Below are 15,550 nucleotides of genomic sequence, written 5' to 3' on the forward strand. Positions count from 1 at the left end.
AAAATGATTTCAGACTATCTTTTGGAAAGAGCATTTGTACTTTCCTCCATCCTCCCTCTTGGTCATAGCCTGCACTTTATGATTCCGTAGCTTTTCATTAAAACAAAACAAAAATATCACTTGAAATTTGGCTTCTTTTTGTTATTTTCTGTCTTATCCATCTTTCTTTTTTTACCTGCATTGATTTCATTTTTAAGATTTCTTTTATTTTTTTTTTTTTGATTTTTGAGACAGGGTTTCTCTGTAGTTTTTGGTGCCTGTCCTGGAACTAGCTCTTGTAGACCAGGCTGGCCTCGAACTCACAGAGATCCACCTGCCTCTGCCTCCCAAGTGCTGGGATTAAAGGCGTGCGCCACCGATTTCTTTTATTTTTAATCCTGCACATGAATGTGTCTGTGAGAAGGTGTGCACCCATGACTACAGGTGCCCTCTGAAGGCGGAGGCACGGGATCCCATGGAGTTGGACTTACAGGCAGCTGTAACGTGGGTCCGCAGAACTGGTCCGCATTCCTCTGCATGAGCATTTCTCCACAGCAATCGCTGGGTCATCTCTCGAGCCCCCATATTATCTCTACCCTCTGGAGTGATGTCATTGGCTGATATTTCCCAGGTTTGGACTCTGTGATGTCCTTGCTTTCTTTCAACACTGATTTCCGGGCTAACTGCCCTTGAGATGTCGCTATTGGTCACGGGTGTGGAATGCAGAGTTCTGTGCCTTGTAGTAAGTATACCTAATTCCACTTTTCATTAAATCATCTTTAAATGAAGAAATAATTTTGCATTTTAAAAGGAGATTTATTTTTATTTTATATAAATAGATGTTTTGCCTGTGTATGTGCCTGCCACCCTTAGAGACCAGAAGAGGGTGCTGGGCACCCAGGAACTGACGTTACAAAAAGGTTGTGAGCCACCACGTAAGAGCTGGGAGAGAAATCCTGGTCCTCTGCAAGAATAGCTCGTACAGGCTGAGCTATCTCTCCAGCTAGTTTTGAGGATCTAAACAGGCAAATTTGGGAGCTATCTTCCCAGTGATTCCTGCGTTCTCTGATTTTACTTTGAGAAACTTCTCCCCTGCAGCCCAGCCCATGGTTCCTTTTAACTGCAGCCCAGAACCTGGAAAGAACGAGGAAGGCAGGTGCCTACTTTCTAACCGCCAAAGTCATTAGCATTTTGCTTAATCTTCCCTGAGTCTATGAGAACCTTTGGCCCATCTGTTACTAGCAACAGAGGCGGGCAGGGTCTTCTCTGACTTGAATCCGTTCTCTGTGTATTCCTGACAGCTTTTACCTTACACATTTAGAAGGTGTGTCACATGGTACAAATTAATTTATAATTCCCATACTGCTGATAAGTCACACTGGCTTCATTTTTTATATAATTTCTTAAGTTCTTTTGGGGGAACTGGGGGAAGGCGGAGAGAGGAAATGGCAATAATTAAGACACAAGTACGAATTTTTCAAAGAATGCATTCTAATGACTAATTTTTTAAAAAAAGTTTTCTTTTCCATTTAATACATTTTTGGTACCATGCTGTACTCCTTTATTTCTGCGTAGTTGGCATTTGTTGTGGATTATTTTTCCTGCTACTTTGTGTCATGTTTTAGGTGAGTCTAATCTCCTCCATAAAGTCCGTACAGTCCTTAGTCTCATAATGTATAGTACAGTCACATAACAGCCCACTTCTCTATATGTATATATCATAATAATATTATATATTTGTTATACTTATATATATTAATATAATATGCTCTATTATTATAATAATATCTGGTTATCAGAGTACTGTCATTTCCCAGGATGCTGTGCTATGGAGGAGGAGTCAGGGAGGACCCCCATCTCTAGGCAGTGGTTTCATGCTATCCTGACAACTGAAGATCCACCTTGCAGAAGAGACCGAAGCAGAGAGAAGGTCAGAGTGGGGCCACACCCAGAGCAGCCCTGCCCAGCAGCACCACTGAAATCGGAACCACACTTCACACAGAGCTCCTGGTGTGCTTCTCTTCCTGGTGCAGATGCAGCTACACAAAGAAACCGCTTTCCCCGCTTCTCACCGTCTCTGTCTCTTTAAGGGGCTTGTTGAGAACAGGTGCATATGTGATTCTGAAAGCCTCACGGTTACAAACAGATAAAACAGCTCGTCTGAGTTCACCCTGGCAGAAAAGCATTTGCTGTGCGGCTGCTGAAACAGATGGGCACAGCACCCTAGATTCCTGTGTGGTTAATAGCTGCTCTCTATCGGAAGAGCCCTGTCCCAGAAATCCTTGACTCTCCAAGACACTTGAGCACAATTACTTGGGCCCAGAAGTCGCCACCAAGGCCCACCTTCTGTGCATTTTGACTTCTGGCCCCTAGAGGGAGCCCGTTAGTCACATCACATTTCCTTCCTCGCCAGGCCCAGATTGGTTGTGGGTCAAGCCAGGGCCTGACTAGAGCTGAGAAGCATGGAGGCCCCACCTTCCAGACTGGGCATCCCACCCTTGTCTTTGAACATTCTGTATTTCCACTCCAGGTAAGAACCCTTACGGTAGGAGGCTTTCTCACGTGGCAAGGACAGCTCACGTCCCGCCAGTTACAGGCGCAAACAGCCTTACCTTTTCCATGTCCAGGAACTCCTCATCCAGCTTCGTTCCTTCGGCCCCGCTAATTTTTTCACTAAACAGCTGCAAAAAAGCAAACACAAGTACTTTCTCTCACTGAAGAGAGTAAAACAAAACACCGTGAAAGTATCTTGGCTCTGTTGTTTCAATTTTAAACTAGGTCCTTTTTGGAAACCATTAGGGGCCAACAAGACAGTAAAGGGGCTTGCCGGACAAACCAGGCTGCATGCGCTCTAGCCCCAGAGCCTATGTAAACAGGGAAGGGGAAAACCAACCCCACTAAGTTGTTTCCAGACTTCTATATGTGCACTGTGGTGTGCACGCACGCATGTGCACGCACACATGCACACAGACAGCCACTCACTCTCCAGAACCAGAGCCACCTAGCTGACCCACAGCTGAGGAACACACCAAAGAGTCTCATCAGCTGCCCATGCCCCCCCCAAACCTGGAGACCCTAAGCCCCAAAACAGTGCTGTTTTAAACCACTAAGTCTGGGGTGTTTCACAGGAGAATCCACTTGCCAGGGTTTCTCTTTTCAGGCTGAGAAGAGAGGTCAGACAGCCTCATCCCAACCCTTAATATGAGACGTGACCCTCAGAGGAATACGTGAGACTGTGCTCTACACCAACAGCGGGAAGCAAAATCACCTCAAGTACTGGTTCCTAACCCGGGAGGTAATATCTGAGTCTCTAATGGAAGTTATACAATCTCTGGCCTTCGAGCTTGTTGCCATGGGAGACTGCAAAAAGTGGCCGCCCGGCTTTGTAGTTCTGCCCATTGAGAAACAGCGGCTCCCATTCTGCCTCCGTTTCCTTGGGTCAAAAGATGGCATCAGAGCTGCGCTGTGGGCTTCAGATACTCCAGCAGCGGCTCTCAGCCTGTGGGTCACGACCTCCTAATATTACAAATCTACCCGGCATATCAGATATCTACATTACAATTCATAACTAGCAAAATTAGTTATGAACCAGCAATGATAATGACTTTATGGTTGGGGTCACCACATCATTAGGAGCTGTATTAAAGAGCCACAGTGTTAGGAAGATTGAGAACCACTTAAAGCAGACACCTCCAGGCATTCTCTGAGATCCACAGTGATCAAGGCCCACCCAGCCTGTAGGAGAATGACCACATGGGGGAGCGGAGCCATCATAGACTACCACCCCGTTTGGGGTGAGCCTCTTATGCAGTAATAGGTGACTGGCCTGGAACTAGAGAATCCCATGCACAGCTCCTGATCTATCGCGTCTATTAGCGCTGAGAATTAGTCCTGACCCTCCTCAGTCAATTCTCCTTGGCTGTTACCAGTACATTGGCTCTATCAGAAAGCATGGCGGGACATACATAAAGGGAGTATTTCTGTTTTTTTTGTGTGTGTGTGCCTTTTCGAGACAGAGTTTCTCTGTAGCTTTGGAGCCTGTCCTGGAACTAGCTCTTGGAAACCAAACTGGTCTTGAACTCACAGAGATCCACCTGCCTCTGCCTCGCAAGTGCTGGGATTAAAGGCGCGCACCACCACCCAGCATATTTCTACTTTTGAGACCAGAAATGAATATGATTTCTGTTCCTTTCTCATCTGGAAATATATAATGCCTGGTTTTGTTTTCAGTTGCAGGTTATAGTTGTGACAATTCGCTTGCTTTACCTGAATTCCCCCAGGACACTTAGCTATTTTGAGACATTAACTAGGAATACACACATGACCTTAGATATTTAAGACACTTGACCGCCGAATGAGAACTTCTCCCATAGACTCAGGTGTGTGAACACATAGGGTCCTGGTTGGCAATGCTGTTCGGGCAATGCCTTGGTGGAGGAAGTACCTCACTGGGGTGGGCTTTGAGAGTTCATAGCCTCAAACTACCTCCAGATTGCTCTCTCCACTCCATATTTGTAGTTGAAGATGTGATCTCTCCTGCTTCAGCCACTGCTGCCATTCCTCCCTGCTGCTAGGAACTCTCCAGAACCATAAGCCAGAGCAAACCCTTGCTTCTCTAAGTTACCTGAGTCCCGGTGCTCTGTCCCAGGAACAGAACGCTAACCACTACAGCCATACGCAGTATGTCATCACTGGACAGCCTTGAACAGTCAGCACCCGCTGTACGCTGAGCACCCACTGTGCGCCGAGCACCCCACCCGCCACATAAACATCCTACAGGTCACCTACCCTCACTGTAGGGAAACCCTGCCAGACTCTAAATATTGATATTCAAGCAAACCTAAGTTGGGAAGGTCTTTAACTCCAGCATTTAAGAAGCAGGGTATTTTCTGTGAATTCCAGGTCAGCCAAGACTACATAGTGAGTCATAGGTAGATTATAGATTAGATAGATAGATAGATGGATAGATAGATAGATAGATAGATAGATAGATAGAGATGCATACATACATACATACATACACTAAAACATGTGGAATGCAGCAAAGGTCATTTAAAGATTAAACACAGAAAAAAGTACTTTAAATCAATGCAAACCAACAAAACTACAGTACTGCAACCTAATGTTTCAAACTTTATCTAATGGCCCAAGCTAGGTAGTCTGCCAAAAGGTACCAATGTAGTATGTTAGAAACACTGTGATCAAGGCATAGATAGCCATATAACACACCAAGACAGCAGACATCCATGACAGACATATGTAGATATAGTATGTTAGAAACACCGTGATCAAGGCATAGATAGACACATAACACACCGAGACAGCACACGTCCATGGCAGACAGATATAGAACTTGTCACTAGAAGCCAGATAGAAGCAAAGGATAGAAAGAGGATCCCAGAAAGTCCCAGGAGAGAGCCTAGGAGGAGGATGTGGTATTTCTGGAAGAGGGAAGTATAGACAAAGCCATGACATTAATTTTTCTAGTACAAAGGCAGAGAACTATTAACGTGACTATACTAAGGACTAACCCCAAAGGAGAAGGGCCAGATGGCCAGGTAGGCAGGTCACACAGGTAGGCAGGTCACACAGGTGGGCAGGTCACACAGGTGAGCAGGTCACACGGGTGGGCAGGTCACACAGGTGGATCACAGGGGCAGACAGGTCACACAAGCGGGCAGGTCACACAGGTGGGCAGCTCACACAGGCGGGTTACACAGGTGGCTCACACAGGTGGGTCACAGAAGTGGGCAGGTCACACAGGCAGGTCACCCGGGTGGGTCACACAGGCAGGCAGGTCACACAGGCAGGTCACACAGGCGGGTCACAGATAGGTCACCTGGGTGGGTCACATAGGCGGGCAGGTCACACAGGCAGGTCACACAGGCAGGCAGGTCACAGAGGCAGGCAGGTCATGTGCCACTCCTAACCATGAGCAGTGCAGAGTTAAGCAGGTTAAGTGCAGGAACAGATCTGAATTTCAGAATTACAGTCAAGTGGATCATAGGGAAGGCCCCTGAAGAAGAACCAGACGACAGGCCAATCCAAGAGCTGACAGGTAGCTATGTAGATCTGCTGAAGGGACAGTTCTGGAATTCCAGTCTCATGTGTCCCCACCATAAATCACGTATCTCACCGGGCTCACTATTGAACACTGTAACCCTGTCAACCAGACCTGCCTCAGGAGGCCCGGGGCCATCACCAGATGGAACCGTGCCCAGCTCCAACTTGGCAGCACCAGTCATATCAGAAATAGGAAAACCAAAGCTGCTTTCCAGGACCAGAACAGAGTAGTGACGCTGGGGAAGGGACAGACCTGGGAAAACCAAAGCTGGGGGGCCTCCAGAGTCCCTTCTATACGCACGCACGAGGGGCTAACGGTAAATACCATCACAGCCTCGGCGCCCTCTGCGCATAATATGTTTTCAGAGAAATCTGACTTCTCCATTTCTTCCATTTCTTTAAAAGGATTTATTTTTATTTTGAATTGGGGGGCAGGTTCTGAGTCCAGAAGAGAGCACTGGGTCCCCTGAAGCTGGAGAGCTGACACGGGAGCTGAGAACCGAACTCAGGTCCTCTGCAAGGGCGCTGCTCACTTCTAACTACTGAACCATCTCTCCGGGCCTCGCTTCTTCATTTTCTGTAAGACTAAACAGCAATAAAGCCAAAATCTCAGATATATATGTATATGTATGTATACAGCCAAACGTCTACGTAGGGACTTTTGAAATTTCTCCTGCATCATGTGTTTCCCTGCATCATGTGTTTCCCAGTGTGTGTGTCTGAAACCAGAGTTCTGTGGAGAAGAGGCAGGAGAAAGGCTCTAGGCTACACAATCGTAGACAGGAAAAACACAAAAAGATTTCTTTACAAAAACACATCAGGAACTTTTAAATGGGCACTTCCAGACATGCAAGGGACATGTTGGACAGACCTGACAGTGTTTGTCATCTAATGTAAAGGTTAAGCCTCCTTGGTGCTCTGGAGACACCCTGGCCTCCCCAGGGATGCTCACCCTCCCTGCTGCCTCCGTCTTTACTGTGTGCCTTTTAGCTGCCATGAGCTGCTTCCAACCGCTTAGAAAACACGGCAAGATCGGGCGCGTCACCAGCAGGGACAGATGAGCGAGAGGGGTGTACGAGCTCTTCTAACTGTGGCCCTTGAAGCTGTCTGTGGGGGCACCGGAGCAGAGGAGGCTGAGGGGCCAGGAATGGAAGGAAAGAAACGGCATGGGGGAGGGGGTGTGCAGGGGTGTGTTCAGGGGGGCGTGTGGGTGCGTCTTGGTTTGGGGGGAGGGTTCCTGTCTTGTAACACAGGCTAGAAAATGGGAGCAGAAAGCTCCAGGCTGGAATAAGCAGCCATCTCTCTCCCCGTGAGGTTACAGAGCACACGGTAACCAAGGAAACCAGGATCTAAGAGGCCAAAATTCCGGGAAAAAAGGAAAAGCGTAAAGAAGCAATCCTGACAGGCTGTTCCCTTTCCTCTCGGTGCTTGGAGTATGTCCTCCCTGGCGCCGAGGCGAGGCTTACAGAAAACAGTACAAGGACACGGCTAAAGGCTAACCATCCAGGCGGAGACTTCACTACCACAGTCATCGGGAGACAAACACCGGAGCTGAGGCTTGTCCAACGAGACGGGATTGTAAAGGGGATGGGAAAAGAGGCATCTCCTCAAAATGCATATAAAAATCGCTAATGTCCAGTGTGGTCACATTAGAAGGTGGGGTCATGGGGATGAGTGGGTCAGGAGGAGGTGCTAATTGTGTAAAACCTCTCGGATTGGGATCTGTATCTCTGTTAGGAAACCCCAGAAAACCCTCTTCTCTCCAACCACAGGCACACACAGAGAGCTGGCTCTTGTGAGCCATGAGGTAGCCCCTGCCCAAACACTTCACCTGCCTTTGCTATGGACTCCACAGTCCACAAAACTCAAAACCCAGTGTCTGTCTAAATCGCCCACTGTGTGCTATTTTTGCTGCGGCAGCTCCAGGTACACTAAGACAATATCCAAATGAGTAAAGGGCATATGACAATATTCCACCCTTGCTATTATGGTGGCAATGCAAAACACACCTTGATGAGATGCCACTAAATCACTATCAGAATGGCTAAAATCCCTTTAAGACATGAATATCAGTACAAGTGTTTCCTGCAATTAACGGAGCAACTAGAACGCTCACGCATCACCGGCAGGATTACACATTGCCTGAACAGCTTTGGAAACAGTCTGGCAGCATCTACCGGAGATGCGTATATAAATCCACAGATCACTACAGCCTGTGACTCAGCAGCTCCCCTCTCAGGAACTCACAACAGAAACTCCCATACAAGCAGCAGTGTTCAAAACACTTAGCCTAGAAGCAAGGCCAATGTGGACAAGCCAAAGGACAGTTGCTGTGTCTGCAACACAACACGACACACGTGCTTAAAGACACAAGGACTCAGGCCTCGAGTCAGCTGCAAGCAAATGTCTGCTCAAGGGTGTGCATTGTGTGGTCTAGTTTTCATGGTGACCTGACACAAGGCAGGGTCATGTGGGAAGAAGGAATCAATAGAGAAAATGCCTCCATGGTATTGGCCTGTAGGCAAGACTGCAGTTCCTTTTCTTAGTTGATGACCGATATCACAATGTCCAGCTCACTGTGGTGGAGCCACCTCTGGACTGCTGGGTTCTACAAGACAGCAGGCTGAGCAAGCCATGAGGAGCAAGCCAGTAAGCAGGATCCATCCATGGCCTCTGCACCAGCTCCTGCCTCCAGGCTCCTCCCTTGTTTGAGGCTCTGTCCTGACTTCTCTGGGGGTCCGACTGTGATATGTGGAACTGCAAGCTAAAAACCCTTTCCTTCCAAATTGTTTTTGGCTGTGGTGTTTTCTCACAGCAACAGAGCCCTAACTAAGACAGAAATGTGGGCTGAGTCATAAGGCGTCACTTTAACAGATACGATCGTGTTTTTGGAAGGATTGTGGTAGCCTTTTAGCTTTGGGCTAGAAGGCTGTTGCGGGTTTAGAGCCCAGTGTACTGTTCTATGTGGGATATGGGAAGAGGAAAAAGGCTGAGAGAGAAGCAGTTGGTGGAGGCCTGGATTGTGACGTTTCAGATAGAAGTTTGAGCTGGGCGGTGGTGGCCACGCCTTTAATCCCAGTACTCAGGAGGCAGAGGCAGGTGGATCTCTGTGAGTTCGAGGCCAGCCTTGTCTACAACAAGTCCAGGACAGCCAGGACTAGACAGAGAGACCTTGTCTTGAAAACACATAAAAAATAAGAAGTTTGAAAGTCCCTTAAATACTCTATCAGGGCCATTTAATATTTTGAATTAGAAATCCGTGGTGTCTGGTTGGTCACCTGGAGGTGAAGAGGCAGCTGTGATTAACTAGAGCCCAGAACCACTGAAATAAGACTTGTTTTTCTGAGACAACTGATACTGGTCAGCTGGGACGGAAGAATCAGTTTTGATTAAGAGGAGGCCAGCATCAATGAGTCAAAATTTTCCGAGATGTAGGCCTGGCAAGGGCAGCGAGTGGCATCAAGTGGCAAGAAGCCAGGCATCAAGCACAGACTTCTAACACTGTTGAGTTTCAGTTTTGATTTGATTTGATGTGACCATGACCTTGTTCTTCCCTTTTGGAGCAAGATAATATGTAACGTTTATTTATTTTTACAGGAGCCCACAGTTAAGAGACTTCGGAATTTTACAGAGACTTTGGATTATTTAGAGAAATGAAAGACACTTTGGATGTTTCAAAGAGACTTTAAAGATTTTGGAATGTTTATGCATTCATTTATCTTTATTGATGTGGATGCGTATTTTCATATTTCATTCACCAGCTATAATCTGTTGCTGTCATTACTCCAATGTTGAAGATATTAATGACCTAGCCTGTAGAAGCCCCTTTAAATTGGTTTTTATGTGATTTAGATACTCCTCCATTAATATTTGACCAATATTTAACTTTCTGACATAGAAGTGCCACATTCATCTTTTTTATCAATTATTTCATTGTTTTTATTGTGCTATGCATTTTTCTCTGCTCACATCCCTTCCTCCCTTCTCCGCTCTACCGTGACTCCCACACTCCCAATTTACTCAGGAGATCTTGTCTTTTTCTACTTCCCATGTAGATTAGATCCATGTATGTCTTAGTGTCTTCTTTGTTGTCTAGGTTCTCTGGGGTTGTGGATTGTAGGCTGGTTTTTCTTTGCTTTATGTCTAAAAGCCACTTATGAGTGAGTACATGTGGTAATTGTCTTTCTGGGTCTGGGTTACTTCACTCAATATGATGTTTTCTAGATTCATTCACTTGCCTGCAAATTTCAAGATGCCATTATTTTTTACCACTGTGTAGTACTCCATTGTGTGAATGTACCACATTTTCTTTACCTATTCTTCGATTGAGGGAAATCTAGGCTGTTTCCAGATCCTGGTCATTATGAATATATTTGTTCACATGTCCTTGTGGCATGACTGAGCATGCTTTGAGTATATACCCAAAAGTGGTATTGCTGGGTCTTGAGGTAGATTGTTCATAATTTTCTGAGAAATCACCATACTGATTCCCAAAGTGGCTGTACAAGTTTGCACTCCCAACAGCAATGCAGGAGTGTTCCCTTTACCCCCACAGCCTCTATAGCATAAGTTGTCATCAGTGTTTTTGATCTTGGCCATTCTGACAGGTGTAAAATGGAATCTGAGTTGTTTCGAGTTGCATTTCTCTGGTGGCTAAGGATGTTGAACATTTCCTTAAGTGTCTTTCAGTCATTTGAGATTCCTCTGTTGAGAATTCTCTGTTTAGGTCTGTACCCAACTTTAATTGGATTACTTGTTCTTTTGATGTCAAGTTTCTTGAGTTCTCTGTATATTTGGTCACATACTGGGGATCCTGCATATCAGATTCATAACAGTGGCAAAATTACAGCCATGAAGCAGCAATGGAAAGAACTGATGGTCAGGGTTGCCACAACAGGAGGAACTAACTGTATTAAAGGCTCACAGCATTAGGAAGGTGGGGGACACCGGCCTAGAAGGAAACATGGCAAGCAAGGCTGGTCTGTGTCATCCTCCTGTCTCAACAGCTGAAACAAGACCCCTGCCTGGCAATTCAGAGAGGGTTGTCTCTGATGGGTAAACTTACATGAGCTCAGTAAGGGGTTTCATCTTTACCGCAGGAGCCGATGTGCTGTGCTGTGCGGTGCGGTGCGGTGCGGTGCGGTGCGGTGCGGTGCGGTGCGGTGCGGTGCGGTGCTGTGCGGTGCTGTGCTGTGTACCCTGAGCCCTGACAGTTACTGCGAGCTTAGACACCATCGCAGCAGGGCGAGAGAAAATCAGCAACCCTGCCGCGAGCAGACATAAACACTGCAAAATTGAGCCAAGATGGCAGACAGCTTGCTTATTCTCAGCTCGACCAGGTGTCTTTAAGTAAATGTGTAAATATGGAGAGAGGCAGAGGACCCACCCATATCAGGGCTGGAAAGCCAGGAAAGGTGCCAGCGACAATCCATGAACGGTGTGAGGGCTCCCCGAGAATGGAGAGCAGATGGGCTCAGAGAGAGAAGAAAATCATCACCAATATCCGTGGGGGGTGCCGGAGGAGGGCGGACAGAAAACAGCTCCCGAGATCAAAGTGAATACGGGGAAATTCCAGGCCTAAATTATGTAAACATCAAAAGAACAGGAGTGATCCCCGAAGCACAATATGGGGATCATTTAAAAAACTGCGTGGTGGCTTAAGGAGACAGCTCAGTGTTTAAAACGCTCACAGCAGGAGCCTGACAACCTAGGCTCAGATCCCCAGAAGTCATGAAGAAGCCAGCAACAGCCTATAATCCCAGCACACCCCTATCAGGAGAGGAGAGGCAGAGAGAAGGGAAGAGCTGGAAGCTCTCCCTCTGGGTAGCCAGGCTGCAGACAGAACAAGAGACACCTGTCTCAAAGTGGAAGGTGAGGCTCAACACTGAGCTTGTCCTCTGACCTCTGTGCGCAAGCCATGGCACATGCACACCAGCGCTCATGTGATCACACGCACTCATTACTAAATAATAAATAAACGGAAGACAAGAGGACCGATGATCCCCTCCCACTCCGTGGCCACATCTCTCTCACAGCCAAAGGCAAATTCTGTAGTTACGGCATCTGGGTTCGAATCCCCGCTTCACTGGTAAAGGAACTGACTCTGGGGAAATTACCAAAGCCGAAGCGCTCTGCACCTTCAGCTTGTGATGTGCACACTGTGGGTGATCATAGCTGCTGCTCCATGAGGCTTAACGTTTGGGAAGTGCTTAGAGCAACATCTCCTACTAGACTTCACTAAAGAACAGACATTAACAGACCTGCTATGCAACAGACACCCTGGGTGCTTGTGCATGCCTGAAGTCTGTGCTCATGCTTGGGTGAACTCCCCTGATGCTGAGTGGGCTCTAGAGCAATGTCAGGATCAGGGAGAAGCGATAGGTCTTTCCAGACAGTGCTATTGACAGGAGTTAAATATGAAAGCAGCCCGCCCAAGAGCGATGCCCTGCATTTCCAGAGTGGAACCCTTCTCTGCAGCCTTCCGCTGGTCCGTACAGATATGGTGCAAACTCCTCTGACCACCGCACCCACCCGAGTTCAAGAAAGAACACAATTGGGCAAAAAGGCAAAACCTACCCCAGCCACTCCCACATCTCAGCCTAGACCTCCAGTCTAATGGCAACCTGGAATCAGAAATCTGAGGAAAACCAGACGTGAGGAAAACATGTCTACAAGGAAGCCAAGGATGAACCAGAAGAAACGGCTGGCCACAGCATGGGGGTTGAGGCCTTTTCATTAATATTTGGTCACGAGTTTAGATAGTATACTCAGGAAACAAGAAAAGGCTACTGTGGAAAAGAAACCATCAGAAGAGCCAACTAAGAATGGTTGAAGCTGAGATCGGAAGTGCTCCCTAGGAAGACAGATGAAAGAGATGAGAAGCAGGAAGAGGTCTGGCTTCAGCCCCTCTTAGCCGAGGCTGCTCTGGACCACCCAGTCCCTGAAGGCCTTGCCTACGATACCAAGAAAGGCTGTTCTCGGGCCTGGCGCGGGCTTGTTGCAGGAACGGATTCTGAGTCCGTGTGGACAAAGTCAGAGGACAATTCTGGGGGTTGGTTCTCTCCTTCCATTGGGTTCCAAGGTTGGCACTTGCGTTGTCACAATTGGGCAGGAAGGACTTTCACCTGCTGAGTCAACATCATTTTTATATAAAATTACATATAGCCAGTCCTGGACCTAAGATAGTTCTTTCAACATAGATGGTACTTTATGGATTTGAGATAATACTGAAAACTACAAAATGTTTCTCTTTTGGTTTTGGGGTATTGTTTGTTTTGCCTTGTTTTCTAAAATAGAATCTTGCTATGAGACCTGGCTAGCCTGGAACTCAACACCAGGCCGATCTCTAACCCATGACTCTCCTGCCTCTGTTTCCTTACTGCTGGGATGACAAAAATGAGCCACAATGTTTTTATCTTCTATCTAAATCAACAGAAAGGAATGCAGCCCTTTTATAATATGAAAATAAGTTGAACATACTGGTCTGAAAGCTTTCCAGAGGGAGGCAGTTATATGTCAGCACCTGCTTCACAATAATAAAACCAAACAATAAAATAATAACAGAAATTAAAACTATTAATATCCTCTGTGCACCAAGCTAAGAGTGTTTGATTATGGCTCCTCCTCTATATTCTGGAGACCTTGAGAGTTCTACCGTTTCCTGGCGTTTAATGTTGCTCAGAACAATTATGGGCGGCGGGATTGTAGTCAGCTGTCTGAGTCTTTTATTTTTATTATTTGGAGCTAGTGTTTAATTATTTTTCTTAGACCAAAAACTTAATTTCTTTCTGAAGTCCAGTGGATTTTATTTCCCCATTCAATTTGCTTGGCCTGCCCAAAGACCCCATGAGCATCAGAAGCAGGCCAGTAGATTGGCAGAATATTAAAAAATCTAGCGGACTGGTTTAAAAATCTCAATCTACAGAGACAAAAGTACAATGAGCCCGAGGCTCAGACCAGCTGGAGGAAGAGAGGGAGGGAGGAAGTCTTCATGCCCACAACACCAAGCGAGAGGAGTAAACCCTGGGAGCAGGTCTCAAGGTGTTAAGAAGGCTGTCTGTCATAAAGAGCCTCGGCAAGGTCAGCTCCACCCCAACACTTGAAAGGCGTCCCAAACTGTTGCCAGAGGCTCAGCAAGGAAATGGGAGGAGTCCGCTCTGCACACCTGCCAGCACAGGGCAGCTCAAAGGCCTCTGGCACGGGAATCAAACAAGTAGAAACTTCCTGCCCACTCTTTCTCCCCACCCCACCACTGCCACCTCCCCACACACCCAGAGGGCAGGAAGGGGGAGAACCTCAGGAGGACCAGCCCTCCCCACGGCAACAGGCTGCCTGAGGTCAGCCCCAGTTGAGGAAGGCGCTCACATTGTAATATCCTATGAAACTGATAATCACGTTGTCCTAGATCGGGTTCTGTCACTGTAACGAGCACCATGACCAAAAGGAACCTGAAGAGGAAGGGTTTATTTCATCTTATAGCTTCCAGCCCACCACGGAGGGAAATCGGGGTAGGAACGGAAGTGGAGAGCGTGCAGGAACACTGCTCACTGGCTAGCTCAGCTTGCTTTCTTAAAGAACCCAGCACCACCTGACCAGAAGGGGCACCGCCCACAGTGGACTGGGCTCTCCCATTTCAGGCCAGTCTGATGAAGGCATTTTCTCAACCCATGTTCCCTCTTCCAGGTGATTCTGGTTACTGGGCAGGTTGACATGAAAGCAGCCAGCATGCATGCGGAACTACGCCCGCGAGAATGGTCTCTGCAGTGTGCTGCAAAAACCCTCAGAGAGGACAACGTGACGTGAAGGTGGGTCATCTCACGGGAGTTCTTCCATGTCCCCTGTGTGCACGCTTTCCTCTGACCTCTTCCCCAGAAGGTTCCCTAGTCAGCCCAAGGGCGGGCTCACAGGAATCTTACTTGACCAGGTGTGACCCACATCCTGCACAGTCTTCAGGGCCACCTCCTATTAGTTCCCACAGCCTACTGGCTACCAGTTTGTCCAATCCACACCTATTGGAGCTGCCTCCCAAGGAGACCAGACACATACCCCTCCCCCATGCTCTCACTTCCCACTCCCTCCTCAACCCAACTAAAGTCAGCTCTGTCTGCTGCCCACTCAGTGATGAGACTCTCCTCTTCCTTGTGACAGATTTCATTCCAATCTGGGCAACACAACGCTACGCTGGAACGGTTCGTGTTTCCCCAATGCCCCTTCCAACTACCCGCAGTCATGTTTCATAGCTAATCAGACCTAAATAGAAGTCAGCTGGGGTGGGAGTTTCTGGAGAGCCTTTTGTTCCTTAGCATCAAGTGCCCCCTTTGTTCTTCTCCCCACATTGTGCATGAGATGTCTTGAGGCGGCGGCAGTCAGCAAAGATGGAGCCCCTGACATTACCAAATGTAGAACAGGCACTGTAGCCTCCCACTCCTGGGTGTCAGGAGAAAAGCATGCTCAGGTCAATCAGCTCTGTAGCTGCGTTTTCTGTCACGTGTAGGCACTCCTGAAGGCA

At 47.4% G+C, this 15,550-nt stretch overlaps 1 protein-coding gene across 4 annotated transcripts in view; it reads right to left on the bottom strand.

The window, feature by feature from the left end:
- Sh3gl3 (SH3 domain containing GRB2 like 3, endophilin A3) overlaps positions 1–15,550 on the bottom strand; it is a 104,952-nt gene that overhangs the window by 36,242 nt on the left and 53,160 nt on the right. For 3 of the 4 annotated variants that reach the window (XR_015736415.1, XM_087901560.1, XM_087901559.1), the window contains exon 2: positions 2,592–2,660. Coding sequence is in view for 2 of the 4 variants with exons in the window: in XM_087901560.1 (XP_087757686.1) it covers positions 2,592–2,660 (69 nt within the window). In the remaining 2 variants the exon portion in view is untranslated. Of the gene's footprint in view, positions 1–2,591; positions 2,661–15,550 lie in introns of those variants that run through there. The other variant, XM_048435276.3, reaches the window with a different exon arrangement.

Source organism: Myodes glareolus, chromosome 24 (assembly GCF_982192425.1).
Source record: "Myodes glareolus chromosome 24, mMyoGla1.1, whole genome shotgun sequence".
Classification (NCBI taxonomy): Eukaryota; Metazoa; Chordata; class Mammalia; order Rodentia; family Cricetidae; genus Myodes; species Myodes glareolus.